This window comes from Nanorana parkeri, unplaced genomic scaffold, assembly GCF_000935625.1.
Source record: "Nanorana parkeri isolate BGI_ZX_2015 unplaced genomic scaffold, ASM93562v1 scaffold48, whole genome shotgun sequence".
NCBI classification, from domain to species: domain Eukaryota; kingdom Metazoa; phylum Chordata; class Amphibia; order Anura; family Dicroglossidae; genus Nanorana; species Nanorana parkeri.
The window spans coordinates 679,407-700,425 of NW_017306316.1; the positions used below are offsets into that span (position 1 = coordinate 679,407).

General features: G+C 39.9%; 1 protein-coding gene across 3 annotated transcripts in view; it reads left to right on the forward strand.

The window, feature by feature from the left end:
* The window catches only part of MYO1C (myosin IC), a 139,693-nt gene that overhangs the window by 98,121 nt on the left and 20,553 nt on the right, over positions 1 to 21,019 (forward strand). For all 3 annotated transcript variants that reach the window (XM_018573875.1, XM_018573860.1, XM_018573867.1), the window contains exons 6-17: positions 1,845 to 2,024; positions 6,026 to 6,124; positions 6,253 to 6,366; positions 6,988 to 7,059; positions 7,191 to 7,310; positions 7,632 to 7,714; positions 13,071 to 13,176; positions 14,145 to 14,225; positions 14,350 to 14,441; positions 15,577 to 15,671; positions 18,302 to 18,348; positions 18,482 to 18,562. In XM_018573875.1, the coding sequence (XP_018429377.1) occupies positions 1,845 to 2,024; positions 6,026 to 6,124; positions 6,253 to 6,366; positions 6,988 to 7,059; positions 7,191 to 7,310; positions 7,632 to 7,714; positions 13,071 to 13,176; positions 14,145 to 14,225; positions 14,350 to 14,441; positions 15,577 to 15,671; positions 18,302 to 18,348; positions 18,482 to 18,562 (1,170 nt within the window). The remainder of the gene's footprint in view (positions 1 to 1,844; positions 2,025 to 6,025; positions 6,125 to 6,252; positions 6,367 to 6,987; positions 7,060 to 7,190; positions 7,311 to 7,631; positions 7,715 to 13,070; positions 13,177 to 14,144; positions 14,226 to 14,349; positions 14,442 to 15,576; positions 15,672 to 18,301; positions 18,349 to 18,481; positions 18,563 to 21,019) is intronic.

Sequence of the window (21,019 nt, forward strand, 5' to 3'; positions counted from 1 at the left end):
ACCCGCGACAGCAGGACATTTTGCCCCATTGGATTGCATTGGAGCGCGATATCGCGCGGTAATTTGCCGCGATATCGCGGGAATTACCGCGCGATAAATCGCTCAATGTGAACATGGTCTAAAGTGTCTGCAGTTTGGTGTAAAGAATGATCTGTGAGCACCCTTTCTCAACCAGTGTGCTGTGGCACCCCCTCATGTTTTTTTCTGGTGCAGGCGGGTTGGCCATCAGCACCATGTAAACAAAGGACACTAATCCAAAGAGGGTGGGACATGTTCAGAAAAGGATGGAAGTTTGCCTCCATCCAGGCCTTCTTTGCCTCTTATTCTCTGCCATGTTGCTGCTGCTGCCGCTCCCGATAGGGTGGGGAGCCTGAGGGCTCTGATGTGAAGGGGGGACTGAGGGCAGTAATGTAAAGGGGGCTCCTAATATGAAGGGGCCTCCTGATGTGAAAGGGGGGACTCTGATGTGAAAGCTGGGATTCCGGATGTAAAGAGGGCTTCTGATGTGAAAAGGGAATTTTTGATGGGAAGAGGGCTGCTGACTTTTAAAGGGTGCCGTGACTAAAATGAAAGGTTGAGAAACGCAGTTCTAGAGGTCATATGTTAAAGTGACCCAAAACCCTCAGCTTATTTCTCCTTATACACATATACACAATGAACATTCTCCAAAGCCACATTTATTTATGCTATAAAATAAAGTCTTACTATTTTAACCCCTTTAGAAAGTCTGCTGTACTCGCTCCCATTGCTCTTCTCTCCACTCGCACTTCCTGTCTCTTAGTAAGAGCCGTGCACATTGATTCTGGTCACGTACACATCTTTCTCTGCCTACAACTCCCATGAGGCGGAGAGGAAACCTCTCTCACTGCACACAGCTGCCTCCTCCCCCTCCCCCTCCCTCTGCTCACTATACACACTGTGACAGTGTCACTGCTTGTAATCTCCTCTGCAGTGCTCTGAATTATCAAAACTACTGACAACAGCTTTACAATAAGTCTACAACAAACAATCACATTTATAACAATCTACACAGAAAAACAACTTTATTTCAATTGAAAGCGCCATCTCCTCTGTGACTGTGTGACCAGTTTCAGCATGAGAGCTGAGACTCAGAAGAAAGTAGCAGGGCCCTGTCACACCATCAACAGTGCGTTCGGCCTCTGGAATGCAACCCTGCTGACTTGCTTTGTTTTGGGGCGGGAAGGTGCGTGGCGGTGCATTGAACTCAGTGGCACTGCATCCACGCTCCCTGCCCACGGTGTGATTGCGGGCACCCGAACGCGTGGCACATTAGTGCCTGCATTCTTGGCTGTATGGCAGAGGAGGTGGTAGCTCCGCTTTAACTGTTTTCCAAAACTTTTAAGGCATGCCACTTGTAAAAACTGTCAAGGTTTGCCCGTGTCTTTATTTTGGCTCCTCAAATGGCTGGTGTCATAGCTAATCATGTGTGCAGCAACTGCAATCCAAATAGAGGCTAAGATGGCACCTTGCTCCACTTTAAGATGCCACCTGGACTTCTATAGTATTTGTTAGACCTGGAAAGAAGTAGAAGTTGAAAGTAAAGAAAAACAAAACCTCTGTGTATTGCCAATAGGAACAATTCTCTGTAATAAGATAGAAGTATAAGAGCTTATACATAGGTGTTTCTGTCCACAACTTTGTTGACATAGATCTTCTATAATATTGGTACTAAGGCATGGCTGAAAATGTGGGTTGCAGACATGATGTCTGGAACAAAATTATGTATTTGCTTTTTTATTAACAAGTTTTGTTTAACAAAAATCGCTCATACATTAAAGAAGGTTTTGAATAATAACTAGCATATGCTATATTTTATTTTAAAGGGAGCTCCTGTAGGTGGACATATTTTGAACTATCTCTTGGAAAAGTCTCGTGTGGTACATCAGAACCATGGAGAGAGAAACTTCCATATTTTCTACCAGCTTCTCGAGGGCGGAGAGGAGGATCTGCTGCGAAGGCTGGGGCTGGACAAGAATGCCCAGAATTACCAGTACTTGATTAAGGTTAGCAAGCAGTTTCTGCCAAACTTTTTATGCTATGTAAAAGGTTTTCATATGTAGTTCAAGAAGCAGCCGTCACAAGACTATAAATTCATGATGTTAGTGTAAAGTATGAATAAATAATATGTATTGCTCAGTCTTTATGCAGTGTATTCATTTTTAGGCCCAAGGACACTGCATTGCTAGTGTTTGACACATGGTTTACGGTGTTGGATAGAAATGACAAATGTGCCCCGCATGTCCTGTTAACCCCCAGCATGACCCCATACCTTAACAGTCCCTGACCTGAGCCCTAAAACGTATCCTAAACCATAAATGAATCTTTAACTCTCCGCACAATCCTTTACCTAACTCTGAAAATTAGGGCTCGTTCATAACATTGCGTTTTATGTGCGCTATAATGCGGGAACTTTGCGTGCTAAAAGCACACGTGGGATAGTTACCTTTTATAAACTATGAAGCTCATAGATTTTAGGCAATTTCAAATGCTGATGAAATCACTTACAATGGATGCTACCCTTGCTAAGTCCTATGGAGTCACCCTTGTGTGTGTTAGTGAGCTCTGTGTCAGCTCCTCTACCCTGCTCCTTGCTCCTCCATCCTCCCGCCTCCCTTCTCCAAACTAGTAGATGGACAGCTGCTGGAGACAAAAATTTAAGAAAATACCTGCGCAATGTTTATTTGTTTGACCTGGATTCATTATTGAAAAAAATTTAGAGTTTAATACTACCCTAACCTCTAAACTTAAAGTGAGCTTGTGCTTTGTTTGTACAGGACTCGCCTAACTACTCCCAGCAGTTGGATACCTTTTCAGTGTACCAATGTGGAGGGAAAAGTAGGTGGCACTAGGGGGAGGAGGTGGGGTTAGTGAGGCTCTCGGGTGGGCATCGGGGAGTGATTTGGGGATTCAAGGGCTCCATGCAGAAGGGCCTTGCCTTTCTTTTAAGAATTTAAAATTGATCCACTAAAACCACAATTTTTCGGTTGGTATGATGTTTGTTTTGAGAGGAGAGAAAAAGGTCCTCCATCAGCCTGATGACTTCACTTTGTGGAGCCATATGCTTATAGTGAAGGGGGTTGTCTCCATTTTAAAGAAATGCAGAATTTGGCTTTATTAACTAGGTGTCAGAGAATGGATTTATGATGGGATAGATGAGTGATGTAATAAAAAGAAATCGGAGTCATCGAAGATGGCGAAGTCTGTGAATATTTGAGAGATTTTTTTGACTGTAATCCTGCATGGTCTTGGCTTTGGACCGGTCCAAAACACATGAAGAATCAAACCTTTGTCGGAGTTACAGAGCCAACATATGTCTGTGACCTTTGTGTAGAATTTATAGAGGACCGTTGGTGTTCTGTAACATCTGGACAGGATTTTGAAATGGTACATATGGAGAATGTCAGTGCGAAATGTAGTATCTTTTGCTGGTGAGAATGTCATCTGTAGATAAAATGGTACCTTATGGTCTGCTTTCAGTAGAGAGAGATATATGTAGAGCATAGATAGGGAGTGTCACAGCTGGCCTGTTTCTGTGCATAGAGTTTCAAAGTTATTGAGCGGTCGGGAGAATGCCACAGGGATCTAGACTGAAGGAACCACACAAGGCTGTCAGGGCTTCATCAAAAGGCCACCGTCCTGCAAAAGTGAAGTGGGAAGACTAAAAAAAGATTTTTTCAAGAGCAGATTTTGAAATGGACAGTGCATAGAGTTCAGAGGGAATTAAAAGTTGCCTGGTATTGGCTATAATGGTGCTGAGTCCGAGAGAGAGGGCCTTGGTGCAAACCTTAATGGAGGGTCCATTCATGGGATGAGATTTCAGTGCTAAGGGGGTTTGACAGTTTATCTTTGGCAAAAGTTATTAACAATGATTTCTATTTTTTTTTTACTTCATTACTACATATACTGAGCAAATCTTTCTTTTGATAAATCTTTGTCAGTGCAACTTAGAGTTTTATCAATATAAGCTTCCTATGCTGTGCAATGTTTGCCTGTCTAGAATAATATTATGCAGTCAAAGCTAATATAAAAAAAAAAAAAACAATAACCTAAATCAATAAAATTCAAAGTTGCACTTGCAAAGATTTATAAATCGGACCATTATTGAGTAGCTTGCAAACTGCAACCAAATTGTGTGGCCTCTGTGGGAGTATACGAATCTAAAATATGTTGAAAACGTATCATTCACACAAAATTGATCGAAAGATATAACATTTTTCTGAATACAGTAAGACTTGTCTGAGATCAAGTAAGGGTATTAAAGCTCTGTGCACCCTAAAATTGCATATGGAGACAAAGTTTACCTTACAAAGGTTCTCCCACGTGTTAACCATCAACATTTTCGATTAAGCTCTTTTATCTTAGTGTCTGTCAGGACAAGATATATCACTTAAAATACTCTGCAGGTGCAGACAAATGCCTATTAACCTGCTAGAAATCCAGCCTGCTCCTACATTCCTGTTTGGGCTGACAACACAGTCCCTCTACTGCAGCGAAATACCAAGCGGCATTGTCAGCCCTGCCTGCTGGACTTCAGAACTACACTTATCCCCCACCCCTGTTTGTCCCACGTCACATGCGTACATTCTTTCCCAGCAAAACAATGCTGCTCCATCGATTTCAAAGAGCCTGTAGGAAAAAAGGCTTTTGGGAGATGTAGTGTTCTGGGGGGGGGGGGGGGATGTGTGCTTACATCAGTAGGAACTGAGCTTTCAAGAATTTTACAAGCCTTGTGATGATTTCACAGGGAACAATAAGAGTTTTACACTATGCTACAGAAACAAGGTAAAAGAAAAAATAAATAATAGGACCTCTTGCTCAGGGTGATCCATTCCCCAGCCCCCCCGGCGCTGAAGCCCCGAATCCTGTTGGCCGAAGCTCTGCCCCCCGCCGGACAAAGCCCCGCCCCCAAGCTAGTGTAAAGGAGGAAGGGAGGAGCCTCCCTGTCCCTCACTTGCTCCTCACCGCTGAGGCTCGGTGACAGGTTACACTGCGGGGAGGATTTCCCTGCTGTGTAACCTGTTAGATGCCGATCTGAATGGAGAAAAAGCTGTCAGATTCAGACATGAAGCTGACAGCTTTTTCCTCCATAATTCTAGGTGAGGCTCTGCCTCATCTGCCCCCCTTGACCGCACGTCCCTGGTGCCAGAAATCCAGGAAGTTAAAGGAGAGCTAGTAATCTGCCCTTAGTAAACATGGCCACTGCCAGAAGACTGGGGAAGAAAAGAGAAAAAAGGTATGCAAAGCCGGCAATTATCTAGAAGTATGTGTTTGTAGATTGTCATTACTAAACATTTCTAAAGGTACCTTTGTTGTCATTTTAAAGACATGGATAAAGGTCTGCTTTAAGAGTTATATTAAAAGCAGAAAAACATGCATGGCAGAGTTACAAACATATATTGTTTACATAGGTGATCATACTGTTTCTAGCATTAACTTTCGTGTAGTCCACCTGATCACCTGTGACCTGACTTCGCCAAACAAAGAGAAAAGATATACCAGTTCATTTTAAGTTTTAATGCAATTAAACTTCCCTTCAAATTCTGTCAATGACCTATCGCATGTCTACAAACTTTGAAATAAAATAAAAAATGATTTGAGCACTAGAAAGGAATGGTGCAAAGTTTCCCAGAGCTTTATGCTCTAATTTGTACTATTAGACAGGCCTCTGTAATGTACATGGTGCGACTAGCAGGATGTTTATAATCAATCAATGAGTTTTTCCAGCATCTTGGAAAAACCTCTTACTGCTATGGAAATTAGACTATTCCTTTCATTGTGCATAATCCTCATATAATTGTGAGCTGTGTCTTGCTTCGTTTTCCATCAGAAGTAAGTGTCCTGGTAGGAATTGGTACATGGTCATAATTTTTAGGATTGGTAGTACTTTATGATGAGTTCTTTGCATTTACAGCTAGCCTAGTATCTGTGCCTTTCTTCATTTAAGGATTATGATCAACATCTGTTGAGTTCTGTAAATGTAACATGTTTTTGTTCCCTCCTGTAGGGTCAGTGTGCCAGGGTTAGCTCAATAAATGATAAAAATGACTGGAAGATTGTTAGACGGGCCTTGTCGATTATAAACTTCAATGATGATGATGTAGAGGTAAGTGCGACACCATGTAATCATTTTGTGTCTTAATGATGATTTATTGGTAACTATGTTGTGTTGTTCATTTAGAGTGAAAATGTAACATTAACATTGGCTACAAATTCTGTTCTGATGCATTTCAGGAATTGCTGAGCATTGTTGCCAGTGTACTACATTTGGGAAATGTGCAGTTTGCCACAGATGAGCAAGGACATGCCCAAGTCACAACAGAAAACCAGATTAAATACCTCGCCAGGGTAAGAATGGCCACATTTATATTTCCACGTTTAACAAGGTCCATGCTGTAATTAGACTTATACAAAGAATCGGGCCTTTGAAAAACTATTAGAAATGCTACAAGTAGTGTGCCCAACTAGTCATACCAGTTCAGAAAGAGATTTTTGGCATGCTGTGAACATTGTTTGGGCTAAAGGAGGCTTTTTTCAAGTAGAGGTGAAAGGTTTTCTCCTATGGAATCACTGTGCAGAAAATCAGCTGTTTATAGAACACATTGTAATGCTTAGGACATCTCCCCAAAGTGCCACCTTTATTTCCAATTGGCTTCTATTGCATACATTTTATCTATTTATTTCAGGCTGAGCATAAACATGATCATTTATACTCAAAGATTTACAGAACCCACAAGATAATCAGTTACATTTATGTGCAGATTCTGTCACAGACAAATTATTTAAAAAAGTCAGCACTTTGAATAATCTGTAATAAATAAAAAATCGTTTTTTGCAGACCACTGTCAACAAGAGATGTCATCAGTTAACATAAATTAAATACAGTGATTGCTAATATTAAGAATACATATGTGTCAGTCGCTGTAGATAAATGACAAATCTTAATAAGCATCTGATTTTGTTTTTTAGCTTCTCTCTGTAGACAGTACTGTACTACGAGAGTCTCTCATTCACAAAAAGATCATTGCCAAAGGAGAAGAGGTAAATATTATTTGCTTCATTTCAAAGTGTTTACGTGTTGCTACATACAAACTAGGATTTGCTAGTGTAATATATATATGAATACCTGTCAAAACAATCATTTATATTTTAAATCGGTCTTATTTCTTAAGCTGAACAGTCCACTTAACCTGGAGCAAGCTGCTCAAGCTCGTGATGCCTTGGCTAAAGCAATCTACGGTCGTACCTTCTCCTGGCTTGTGAGCAAGATTAACAAATCCCTGGCATATAAGGTTAGTAGTAAGTCAGTAAATTGCATATCAGGAAAGGGTTTTTCTCTTGATAGATTTATTAAGTTATTTGTTTTGTAATGGCTGAGTTTCTTCCTTTCAGCTACAATGACAACTGATTTTATTTTATTTATGTGATATTAATGGTTTTGCTACTTTTGCGTGTCTGTGTTTGTATAGGATTTGCAGATGTTGCCTGTCCTTGTGTAGCATTCATTTAATAGATGACCTTGTATAAGACTGAAATTATAAGTGAATAATATAAACAGGATAAGGATGATTAATCTGCTACAGTTATGTTATCTTACTATGGGCCTTTTACAGGGTACAGAAATGTACAAGCTGGAGAACGCATCGGTCATTGGACTTTTGGACATATATGGGTTTGAAGTTTTTCAGCATAACAGGTGACCATTTTCTCCCTTTTTCTTCCAGTGATTTCACTTTGAGGTGAATCTGTGCCTTTCTTAAAAACACACACACACACACACACACACACACACACACACACACACACACACACACACACACACACACACACACACAACAGATGTATATAGTGACATATGTCTGTCTTTTATAAACACACACACACACACACACACACACACACACACACACACACACACACACACACACACACACACACACACACACACACACACCTGATGTATGTATTGAATGATGTATTTCAAGACACTGCAGTTAGAATACCTGCTATATCCTATTAGCTTCTCTGCTCCCAGGCTGTCAGGGCTCTGTCTGATGCAAGCTGGATGATATCGCACAACTATCTATTATTCTTGTAGCTCTTAACTGTGCCTATTAGAAGGTAGTACAATTGTAATCACGGGGAACGTGAAGTTTTCTTTTAAATTAGAATCAATCTGCCCTGACAGCTTGCAGAGCAGACCTTGTCGGTTTAACAATCATCAAGTTGTTGGTTCTCTCACTGGTGACTCATCAAACGCAGGTAGGAGAATGAAGTGTCTGCTAGAAGAAACATTTCAGTGCCTAAATTAGCTTTTTAAACTACTATTCGGACAACAGGAAACCTGACATTCAGCAGCAGAGAAACCATTGAGGATAAATAGATACCCCTATATTATTTGTAATTTGTATATATGCCAATTTTGAATCTGGGTATGCCTTAGTTGTAATTTTAGGTATGCTATTTGTACCAAAAACTGGAATCACACTTTAATAAAATTGATAATATCTTGATCCTGCCAGAAATCCAGTGTGCTTGTAACTTCTGCACTAAATGGATATCTCAAATAATGTTATGGGTTATCACAAGTTTTCTTTTGTAAACTACCTAACTCCAGCCCCTATGGAGAGGAGTTAAAGAAGAGGTGTAGTTGTAATACGCTTCCTGTCATAGAGTGAACACTCTGCTCCTCCGTAGATACAGGGTCATCGATAGATACATTATAGTGAGTTAGGGTTGAAAAAAATCCTGACACTAGTGCAGCCACCACAAAGAAGCATTCGTTTAGATCAGGCGTTCTCAGCCAGGGTGCTATGTCAGAGGTGCCTTTAAATTTTTGCTAAAGGGGGGCTTCTGATGCGAAGGGAGACATTGCTGTGAAAAGAGGGGGTATCCGATGTGAAGGGGGAAACGTCAGGTTGTCTTTTTTAGTTCCTGGGGTTTCTGCCTGAGGTCCCGCCTTATTACCCATACTAGGCCCCTGCCTAGGATAAGGGTCTGGTATTGACTTTGGAGGGACCACATGTAGCCTTTTACTTTTTACATTCAACTTTTTTTTACATTTTAGACTTGTGTGCCTTGAGATTTTGAATGCTTTTAAAAAATGCTGTGTCTAAAAAAAGGTTAAGAATTGCTGATTTAGGTACATTTTAATGTGAACATGTAAGGGCAACAATATGAAAGTCGCCACCACTGCCTTTTTTTTTAAATGTAAAGGCTAACAAACTGTTGTACTGAACCCAGTTTTAGTGCCTCCCGAGTCTCTGCCATGGAACAACCATGCATTGAAAAATGAAAGTCTGTTCTGCATGCTTGTTCCAGGTTGGTGATGCACAACATAGGGAGGAGTTAGGTTAAATTATGTATTAGGGTCTCTTGTAGAGCTGGGGGAAAGTTAAAGGGATTTGAGTACTTTGGCAAAAGACAACTGAGCGGGACTGAACCCAGTCTTCAAAAAGAAAGGCTGTGTGTTGTCAGACCACAGCAGGACTTTGGAGCTGAGTGTATTTTTGGCAGATCAATGGGTATGTTTCTCTACCTGCAGGATCTTTAAAGGAAGACAACATGGAAACATGTGCATGTATTGCTGAGGTCGGCTGCATGTGGGTTGTTTTTTTTTGCCCTTGCATACACTTTTAAGTGTTGGGAGAGGTTAAGGTTTGATTGATTAGTTTTAGACTTTGCGGTGCTATAAATGTAGGATAAATTCTATGGGTTCAGGAAAGGTTGTATGCCAGGACACAGCTTCATTATACCTTAGTATACGCTATGCCGAGCCATACATTTGCTTTTGAGTGTTTTGCTGAGTGCATTGCAGAACTTTTGGAGTTTAGGTGATGCCTTTTATTGTCTAACCTAAGTTATCAAAGATGCAAGCCTTGAGGACCTTCCTTATGTCGCTTTTGTAGGCATTCTACTAGGGCTGCAACAACTAATCGACATAATCGATTAATCGAACCTAATAATCGGCTAACTAATCGATTTTGAAAATAATCGTTAGCTGCAGCTCTACATTCTACAATTCTGAAAATGGTTCTGAAACCCACATATTTATGAACATGAATGCTTGCACTTGAGTGTTACTGGGGTAACTGACAAAGTGATAAATTCAGGCACACTTCTCACCTCCGTGTGACTCTGTGAGTGTCCCTTTGAAATGTCCATATACCTTTTGATCAAAGGCTTGTGGGAAAACAGACTTTGTTGTCAGCAGTCAAAAATTAAATTTAAAATCATACTGGCGCATAAAATTCCTGTCCCCATTTAGACAAATGTCCAGAGTTTTCAGTTTTTGCACGAATTTACATTCCCATTCCAAGCTTTCTTTCTGAGATTTTGGTGTTCCCCGTCAGTACCAAATTGTTAAGATCACCTATGCTCTCACCAAGTTACACTGATGTAAGAAGTGTGCCTGGATTTCCTATTGCCTTTTCAATTTCCATTATCCCAATAACACCGTTTGGCTCTTATTACTGTCTATATATCCTGACTATATACAATAGACCTTATTACTTACGTGTGTCAATTCAAAATTTGTGGTTTTGATAATGGTTGTATTTGATTGCTTCTCTGGTGTTCGTACATTTCAAAAGGATGCTCATTTTCCTTTAAGTGGTCCATACACGGCTTGAATTTCAGCTTATTTTGCTAAATTGGCCAAAATCGGGGGTGGCCCTGTTGGCACTACCTGGCTCAACACTAGTTAATCGAAAATTGAAGGACCCAGGTGGAAAATTGTTGGCCGAACACTGACCGCATCCTATCAGATGCAGTCACTGTTCAGGTATTCAGGTAGCTGTGGGTGCTGCAACTGTATGAATATTATAGCTGGCAGGGAAGAGTTCTCCATTTGCGCTGTTTATCATGGATAGGGGAATCATTTGATTTCTCTTGTTCAGCCCGTGTGGCTGAATGAGAGAATTCTAAACATATATGGCCAGCTTATTTGAGAATTGAGAACTGTACCTGGACATCTTATGTCCAATTACCCCAGTTACTCTTCTAAGCACTTATATATGTCTGTCTATAAAAAACTAACCCTTTTGTACTTACTATAGCTGTTACTACTCAAGTGTATCAAGAAAATATTGTGCTATTTTTAGTAATAGTTATATCTCTCCCATCCTCTGGAACACTTTACCCCAACCCATCCGTCTATCTCCCACCTTGACTGCCTTTAGGCATTCCTAAAGACTCATCTCTTCAGGGAAGCCAATCCCACCTCAACCATCACCATCTCAAACAATTCATCCCCACACAGCTACCTCCTCATGTATCACTCGCCCCTCCCTTTTAGATTGTAAGCCCTCAGGGGCAGGGCCCTCCTTACCATCTTGTCTTGAGTTGTATTGTAATGTCTTCCTTATATTGTAAAGCGCTGCGCAAACTGTTGGCGCTTTTTGTAACTGTATATAAATATGTGGCATGCAGAACCATTTTCAGAATTGTAAAATGCCTCAAGAAAGCTTGTAAAGCTTGCATCTTTAATCATTTCCGTTGGCCAATAAAAGTTTTCACTTAAACTCCAAACTGATTGGTCCCTAAAGGTTGCATGAGAGCTGTAATGTTTTTGGCCTCGGTTTGGTCAGTTCAAAGCACAGCCAGAGGCAGGTGGGGCTTAGGTCTGCCTTTCAAGCCTGTGTAAACTTAACCTGAAGGTCATTTTTACATTGATAACGTTCCTGCATTTTCTGAAGTTTAGAATGTGTATACTTTGGATCGCAGCATTATTCCTTGTTAACTGTTTAATGCTGCATTTGCTTCTAATGACATTTAGGAATATTTAACACTGAGCAAATGTAAAACACTGATGTAAAATCTCCAATCTGTGATTATTATTGTAGACCCACTGCTAGTGATTCTGTTTTCTATTTTTAGTACTAATAGTTGTCATCCCATTTTGCTCACTCCACCCTGTGGGGTTTATCATTGGGTGTGAAGTTTGCTACTATTTAACATACCATAGTTCATATTGTTTCAGGCTATGACTAAAGGTACCAATAGACCATGATATGATTACTGCCCTATCTGATATGATTACTGACCTGTCTGGCTGATTTCTGTTGGGTTTTGGCTTGCTCGCCTGTGCTTGCTCGCTGCAACCCACTTATTCCTATAGAGCACAGTGGTCTCCAGTGGTCCTGCAGAGCACAGCTCTCCCTATAGGAATGAATGCGGCTGTGGTGCTCAAACAGAAGAGTATCTGGTCAAGACATTTTTAGCTGTGTGGCACCTAGCAGAACCCAGTCAAAATCACTGGATTGAGGACAACAGAGAGAATCAAACCTGTTGGGTTGCGCTCGGCCATGGTGACATTTTCATACAATGTTTGCATATAATGCCTTGCCCCCCCTTTTTGCTTTTTTTAGAATTTTTTTTGTATTTAAAGAAATGTATTGTGTATTTTAAAAAATCTTTGCATGTGACTTCCAAGGGCTCCTTAATGTGAAGGATGGTGCAATTGTCCCATACAATGGCTCAGGAGGTGGGGAGTAGCGCCAAGTTCAAGTTTTATAGGAAATGTAGAGATTATATTTTAAACATGTGTATTTTTAGCTATGTATCTCTCTGAATCTCAATGTTTCGGCATTCATTTTTTAATAAAGTTAGTTACCTGTTATGTTGTATTTTTCATCCTATCCTCAGTTTAAATTGTCCACCTTTTGAGACAGATGTTTATAGACTTGTGTACAGAGATATCATGGGAACACCTACGCCTGTGAGCATATCTGTATGCTTAGTGCTTCCCAAGCAGATCTGCATTCACACCCTGTATTGGTTTATTTTAAGCCTTTCTTCACCTTGCTTGCTGTGTACTTGGGTATTGCCTGTAAAACCTGAACAGTATAATTGTTCTGTGCTTGAGCCACCCTATGTTTGATACTGCCCATATATGCAGCAGGCCCTTTGCTTTTATAAGTCATGGTCACATCTACAACAAATTCAATTTGAAGATAAATTCCTGTGCACTATTTTGCTCGGGAGTCTTGTCAAACAAACTATATTGTTGTATTTGATAATTAGATTCCTGTATATGCCCTCTTCTTCTGCAGCTTTGAACAATTTTGCATTAATTATTGCAATGAAAAACTGCAGCAGTTGTTTATAGAGCTGACACTGAAGTCTGAACAGGACGAATATGAATCTGAAGGGATTGCAGTAAGTAGTATTTTAACTTTAGTCTTTAAACTAGATGTAAAATGCTTTTACTATATTTTATATTGTACACAATACAACAATATATCAATGCCATGGAAAACCCCAGTGCCCTTGTCTCTTGCTATTATACATTTTACATTTACAAGTTTGTGATCTAGTAAATGGTATAGTTAAGGTTTGCATATAGAACATTGATAGGGACCTTCAGGATGTATAGCAATAAACAAAACAGTACAGAGTAAGCGTAAGTAGCAGAAGGCTCATTTGAGATCATGGAGGTAGATGCCAGCCAGGGACCCCAAATTTGATCAAAAACTTGTGGGCATTCTCTTTTTTTCATATGTGACTGTATAGAGGGGTAAATTTTAATCAGTGAATATTTTATATGTCACCAGGGTTAGAGGTGAGGGGTTATTCCAAGCCAGTAGAATAGTCTTTTTGGCATAGAAGTGGAGGATTCTCAGGAGGTGCTTAAATTGTTGGGTCACCTCCAATTCATACAATATGCCCAAATATATTCGAGAGGCCAAGAGCACTCGCCATAAAACCGATCAGTGTCCCTATATTCACTCGCCTTGCCTAGATGGAGTGGGAAAAATTGACCCTGTGACTGCAATTCTTCTCAGTTTTATGTCCTAGTGACAGCAGGAGGTGAGGGGAAATCCCCATTTAGACAGTTGTCCTTGGAATAGATGTCCCCATTAGAGGATTCCTCTTCGCTCCTGTAACAACCATAACATCCTGGATTTCTAGTCCCTTTCTATTCTTGAGACAATGGTCACCAGGACAAATAGAAAATGGTGATCTTGCCGGTGGCAGCAGAGATGGCATTAAAATCTTCCCAAATGTTCTAAAACTTGTCCTTCACCTAAATCCTTTCCCTTCCCCCTCCAAAAAGAAAACAGTTGCAGGAAGTACATTTTTTTAATCTGCTCTGCATATTTTAAATTCTTTCTTTTACATTGCAGTGGGAGCCTGTCCAGTATTTTAATAATAAAATTATCTGCGATCTGGTTGAAGAGAAATTCAAAGGCATCATGTCCATTCTGGTGGGTGCAATATCTTTCTTACTCATTGCTTCGCAAACAGGATATGTTTGAAGCGGATGTGGATTTTGTTATGATTAGGGGCATTGGTGATGGTGCTACTGATAAACTGTTTTCCTCTCTGTAGGATGAAGAATGTTTGCGTCCAGGAGAAGCCACAGATATGACATTCCTGGAGAAGTTGGAGGACACTGTGAAAAACCACCCACACTTTGTGACGTGAGTAATCTCAATGAAATGTGTATATGATTTTTGGTTCTCTCATTTGACTTAAAAGTCTTTTTAAACCCTAACAAAGATTAGTCTATATGAATGTGCCTTTTAAACTGGAACAACTAACTTGGTGGAGCACATACATCAGGTATGTAACAAGTGGCACTACAAATAATGATGGGATGCCTCCGTCAATAAGCTGAAAAAGATCAATAGGGTTTCATGAATACATACAAAATTCATCAATGGTACTCCATAAAGGCTCATTCACATCATAGTGTTGCATTAGTCGCACAATACCATGTGTTACCTGCTCTAGGTGCGTTGCCTTGCCATTCATTTTGATTGACACCGCAATGCACCTCTCGGCCACCGTGCATTGCAGTGCAGCGCGCAGTACCGTTATACCTTATGTTGCCGTGCAGTGAAAAACTGTAGTGTGTGCATGAAATGTCAGAATGTCTTGTTTATTATGACGGTGCATGACTGGATCATTGTCATTATTTAATCTTTGCTTTATAGTACATTGTATAAGTGCAAATAAGGACAATGAGGTAATGACTTGAGCATCCACAGTGCTATGCCAGTTGTAATAAATAAAGCATTCTGACTGGTCCCCTCACTGGCTGATTTGTGGGCAGCAGATCACCCACGTTCTGGCACACAGCCTAAAAATAGAAAGTAAACTGGTAGGGAGTCTATTATTCGGTGGACTGGACAATATTATACTTTGCTTACTCAAGACTTCTCCCTTTGCTCCTGTGCTCTGGTTTAGGATCTATGTTCCCTATTACTAAGAATCAGATCTCACATTAGAACTGTCTGTGCTTTGCAGTACCAACCACCCATCTTATTTTACACTGCAGGCTTCAACATTAAAAGAAAGATGGCTTTGATTGTTATGTGTCCATCTCAGATTATTTGATAAATGTGACACATTTTCTCCAGAAACGATCAATTCTTTAACATTTTTATTACCCTTATATTATGTATTTTTTCTGTTTTTGTCTGTGTACTGGAATTAATTAGATGGCTCCTTTTTGTTTTCAAGTCTTTTCTTTAAATAATGTAATCTGCTCCTTTCCCCTCTGCCCATGTTGTAATGAGATAAGCCTCATTTACTTTCTGCTGTTTGTTACAGACACAAACTTGGAGATCAGAAAACCCGAAAAGTGCTTGGCAGAGATGAATTCCGTCTGCTGCATTATGCTGGAGAAGTGAATTACAGTGTAGTAGGTAAATTGATTTAGCTGTTTTGCAATGTAATGATTTTTCACCCTCTGCAGTTAGGATTTCAGATCGAGCATCCACCCATCCTGCCCTTAGTTCTGCATATCTGTTTCCTGACTTAGTGGAGCAGGCACATATACCATGTTATCAATGACACCGTCACATCTGGTCATTTCAACAAGAGCATTGTTTTCTAGAGACAGAAAGACATTTAGAGCTAACCATACTTGCTGGACAAATTGAGTAAATGCAATATTAATGGCATTTGCAGTCAGAAATCTGCTTTAATGTAATACCCCCCTCCCCAAATAGAACACCCCCTGCTCAGTAAGGCAGTCATATTTAAATTGGGTTTCAGCAATGTTTGCTTTTCTTTGTACAGCTTAAATCTTAAGAAATATGTTGTTTGATATCAGGAATTTTAGCTAGCAAAGTGGGTGACAGAATATATGCAGTAGTATTGCATTAGTCAGTGTGATGGATTACATACAGTGACATTAGTGAGTGTGACAATCTGAGTGGGGCATCAGCGCAATGAAACCTTTGAACAGTGTGGTGGTAAATGTGAGCATGGCAGCAATGGCATGCTGTGGGTGTATTAGCTTGGACTCTTCTGGGTTAGGCTTGTGTACACTGGTGGAGGGGAAGGGGCTGGGGCGGCACCCCTGTCACTTCCTGCTGAACTCTCATTTGGAGGAAATGCATTTCAGTGGTGACTGATGCAGTTATCTAAACTGATTCTTAAAGTGACACTGAACTCAGGAGAGAAATCTTAAAAATGCATTCAAGTACCTTAACTATTAACAAAAACGTAGCTTATTTGTGTGTCACTGTAAGCTGTACCGTGTTAGCTGTAGATAAATCATCTCTGAATTCATATTGAGACTGTCCTTCCTTCTGGAGGGTGACTATTTTTGTTCCCCATGGTCCCTTTGTGTGTTGTGAAGTAGCCACCGCTCCAAGCTCCTGCACATGATGGACTATACCTTCAATACAAATGAGTAAACTAAGCATGAAACTGTAGTCCATCACGAGAGCGAACTTGGAACGGTGGCTACTTTATAACACACAGGGACCATGGGAAACAAAAGTAGCCACCCTCCAGAAGGAAGGACAATGTTTGCATAAATTCAGAGAGGGTTTGAGGATATACAGCCAAGTGATACACAAATAAGACACGTTTGTGTTAATAGTTGAGGTACTTGAATGCATTTTTAAGATTTAACTCCTGAGTTTAGTGTCACTTTAATATACAAAGACATTATAGACACTGGATGCCATGTCTTCCTTTTTAATTGCTTTATCTCCCAAAGTGTTATTCTCCCTGAGAATGAGGGACACTGCCATAAATTATTTTTGGGAAAGGGTTAGTGCATATGTTCTTAGGTTGCATGAATACATTCCTGTCCTATTGTAAAATATGACAAAGCTTTCATTTAAAAAAACTACCTTTCTAGCAATAGACAGCAGCCCTAGCAAGTCATCGAGTACAGGGACTAATGATGAATTTTCACATTGTCGTGTCACAGATTGAGAGGCAGCAGTAGAGGTCTGACCTGTGTGAGACTGCGTGTGTATAGAGATTCAAGGAAATAAAGGCTACTGCTCAGGCACCAACATTTACATGATTGTGTTGTGCATGGGCAAGCATTGGTTGACACGTAAACAAAGATGGTGCCAGCCTTCTGGGGAGAAAGGCATGTGAAGGAATTGTTGGGCGGGAGTACTGTGGTGTTTTTGAGAGGCAATGCATCTCTATCAGTGCCATTAATGCTTAAAGTCACTTAACATGAAATACAACATCAAACTAGGTTTGGTAGAAAAAAATGCTAGAAACAAAAAGCTATCTGGCCAGTATATATATGTGTGTATATAAGAGCTACTAAGCACTAAAATATAACTACTATATCTTAAAACATATAACAATAATGTGCCGAGCTAAAAATTGATATTTTTTTCTTTCATGAAAATGTCACTATCATATATTATTTATTTTTAGCTCAGTGGTAGAAAAGTTGTTTTTTTTTAGATACACAGTTTGGAGTGAAAACAGTGCGCAAAGGTTTTGGCCCTGAGGCTTTTATCTGACAATATACTGTTTGTATGCATGTAAAGACAACAAAAAAACTGGCAATATAGTTTTGATACAAAAATTGTCCTTGCTCCCATCCTCCCAAGAATTCTAAAGTTTTGCTGGATACGGGCTATTAACTTTACCCGCATACATTTTCAGCTCACAATAAAATAAGCCATTTGAAATGAAAACAGTCTAGGGTTGCATTTGACTTGCATTTAAAGTGTGCTTCAATCACAAGTCTGCATTATTGCATTTTCCATGAATTGTGTAGTGTGGATCTGAGGCTATATTTGACCTGCTTTGATTTTCTTTGAATGCAGCTTATTTAGGACCATTCCTTGATTCCAAAGTTCGTGAAACAGCCCCTGTGCTTGCATCTATTCCTGGGACTAGCAAGTCGAATGCTACTCAGATGCATGCTTTTGTGCCTGAAAACAGTGTTTCTAAACAACGCTTAGTAACAAGATCTTATAATCAGCCCAAAATTATTAATGTATATCTTTTATTTTAAATTAGACAAATGTAAGCAGCCTTCTGACTATATCTTATTTTTCTTTAGGGTTTCTTGATAAAAACAATGATCTGCTGTTTCGCAATCTGAAGGAGGTTAGTATAGACCTGGCACCATGTCTCATAATTTACATTGGCTTCTGGTCTGGTATTTGCCTTCAGCTAAAATGGGTGGCATCAAAATCCTTCTTTTGCTGTTCTTTTTAGTAATCTTCCATTTTCTCTCCAGGTTATGTGCAACTCTGGAAACCCAATTGCTCATCAGTGCTTTGATAGGTCTGAACTGACAGACAAGAAAAGGCCAGAGACGGTATGGGCAGCTTTCTTGATAACAGGAATTTCAGAGATATATAGTTGCATTCCTATAAAAGAAGTTGGTAGTATACCCTGGTATATTTTTGTATGAACATTTGAAAAATGTGCTCAGAACATTTTATAAAGCCAGAGACATGAGGAATGTCATTCAAAATTTTGTTTGGTTTTTACATTCTAATTTGGAATGAATGGAGTTTCTTTTTTTCAGCAATATAAAATTTCCATCCTGCTTGTTCAATTTTTCTGTCACTATGGTCAAAAACGATCATCGATTTGGCGCCATTAAATATTAGAAAATTGAAAGCATATTCTGAAAAGGAATGTTTTTAAACAAGTCAACTTGTGCATGGCCAGCTATACTGGTAAAGTGGCAGCAAGTAAAGTATTTATTTATTTACTTGCTGCTTCTATTTTTGGTCATTTTATTAGTGTAGAGATTTGTAGATTAGTCACTAAATTTCAAAGAGATAATGGGTCAGCGACATAATGCATTGTTTTCAGAGTCAGGCAAGTCATAGACTTTGATTGTGACAAGAAACCGCAAAGCAGAACATATTAATAAGATTAATTACATCAAGCTGACCTCTAGGCCTAAGGGCCTATTTCTACCTTTGCAGTTTATAGAAATGTGTTTTGCTGAAGCACGCATTTCTGAAAAGTAGTGTTGAATCCGATGGAACAGACTTCTTCATGCCTTATTTCTGTGCAACAGTGAAATTGGGTCCTAAAGCTGGGTATATACTGTTTAGATCTTTTTTGTTCTGATTTTCAGGCTATAGTGAAAGGAATCTCCCACTGCGCCTAGCTGTCAAAATACCTAACCAGTACTTCCATCTGATGGGACGCAGGCGCTGTGTGTCTGACTGTTTTCAGCCTGTCTCCTTTGATTTTTCGATTTGAAGGATGTCAGATGGGAGTCGGCAGACAAGGCCAACCACTGAGCGAATTTTGGCCGGTTTATCAAGTGTATAGCCTGCTTAAAGGACCCTGTCACATAAATGTGTTTACATATACACTGAGTGGCCAGATTATTATGACCACCTGACGTTTGTAGGCAAATTGGCTATAATTAGCTATAATTTAGCGCTGAAGTTGGTAGAGGGCCAGAGCATTATAAATAGGGAAGCAGGTTGTTCACTACGACAGTAGAAGTGATTTTTTTCTGAAGATACGGGTAAACAACACGATTTAACAGCCTTTGAACGTGGGATGATTGTTGGCGCTCTGAGCCATGGAGCGAGTATCAGCAAAACAGCAGAATTTGTTAAATGTTCAAGAGCAGCTGTTGTTAAATTGTTTAAAGACTGGACTGTCAGCTGAAAATCTGGGTCTGAACGTGCGAATTGTGGCCGTCAGTGACAAGTCATTGTTAGGGCAGAACGGAGAGTGGCAAGACTGGTACAAGACAACAGAAGGGCAACAGTGCAGTGTCAGATTCCTCGGATCACCTTTCAACATCTTGTGGAGTCACGAGGCGGCCCAACAAAGTCATCCCGTGGAGTTATCTCGTGGCCCAACCAAGTACTTATGGGGCATAATAATCTGGCCACTCAGTGTAAACACAATCTCCTCTGTGAATAATCATGCTTAAGCAATCAGGTTTTATTCTAGTTTGAAAGAACTTCATTTACATAGGAAAATGTAAAATACAGCTTGTGTCTCTTATCACAGCTCCTTGGATTGTTACATTTTTCTAACTTTCTCTGGAACATGACAAATGGCCTCCTTGGTATCCAGCACTTGTTATAAAACAAAATGAACAGTATATAGTCTTTGTGACTAGAAATTCTATGTGTGAAATGTGTGTATAATATAGTCTTTGTGACTAGAAATTCTATGTTGAGCTTTAATTGTTTTATAAATTGTTTTATTGAAGGGGATTTCTTGTTTAAATGGAAACTAAAATAGTTTTTTGCATGATTTTATTTTAGTTCCTATATTAGTTAAATAGGTAATAGATTACCTAATGAGTTGCTGGCTTTGAGGCACAATATGTCTTATTGAAGCATCACTCTTCTGATAAGCACGGTAAAAGCAATAAAAAAATATTATGCTATATTTATTAGATTAAAAATATCATAATGACCATAATAAATAAAAAGGCAAGTTATGTAGAAAATGCTAAACATTCTTTTTAATCGATGATCCTTAAAGGAGAACTATGAGGCGAGTGAAAATCACTCAGCTTCATAGTTCTAGCCGACCTGTGACAATAAAACTGTCACACGTCGGCTCAATAGATCGGGAAGTGAGCAAACACACAGCGTCGCTCGCTCACTTCTCGATCTCTCCCTGCAGAGAGCCGTGACTGTCATTCACGGCTCCCTGCAGGGATTCCCCCCCTCCCCTGTCCGATCCTCCAGCGCTGACTGGCGGAACGGACGGGGGAGGGGGCGGGCACAGTTGGCTCTGCCTCTAGATAGGCAAAGCCAGCTGTCAATCCTGCAGCTGG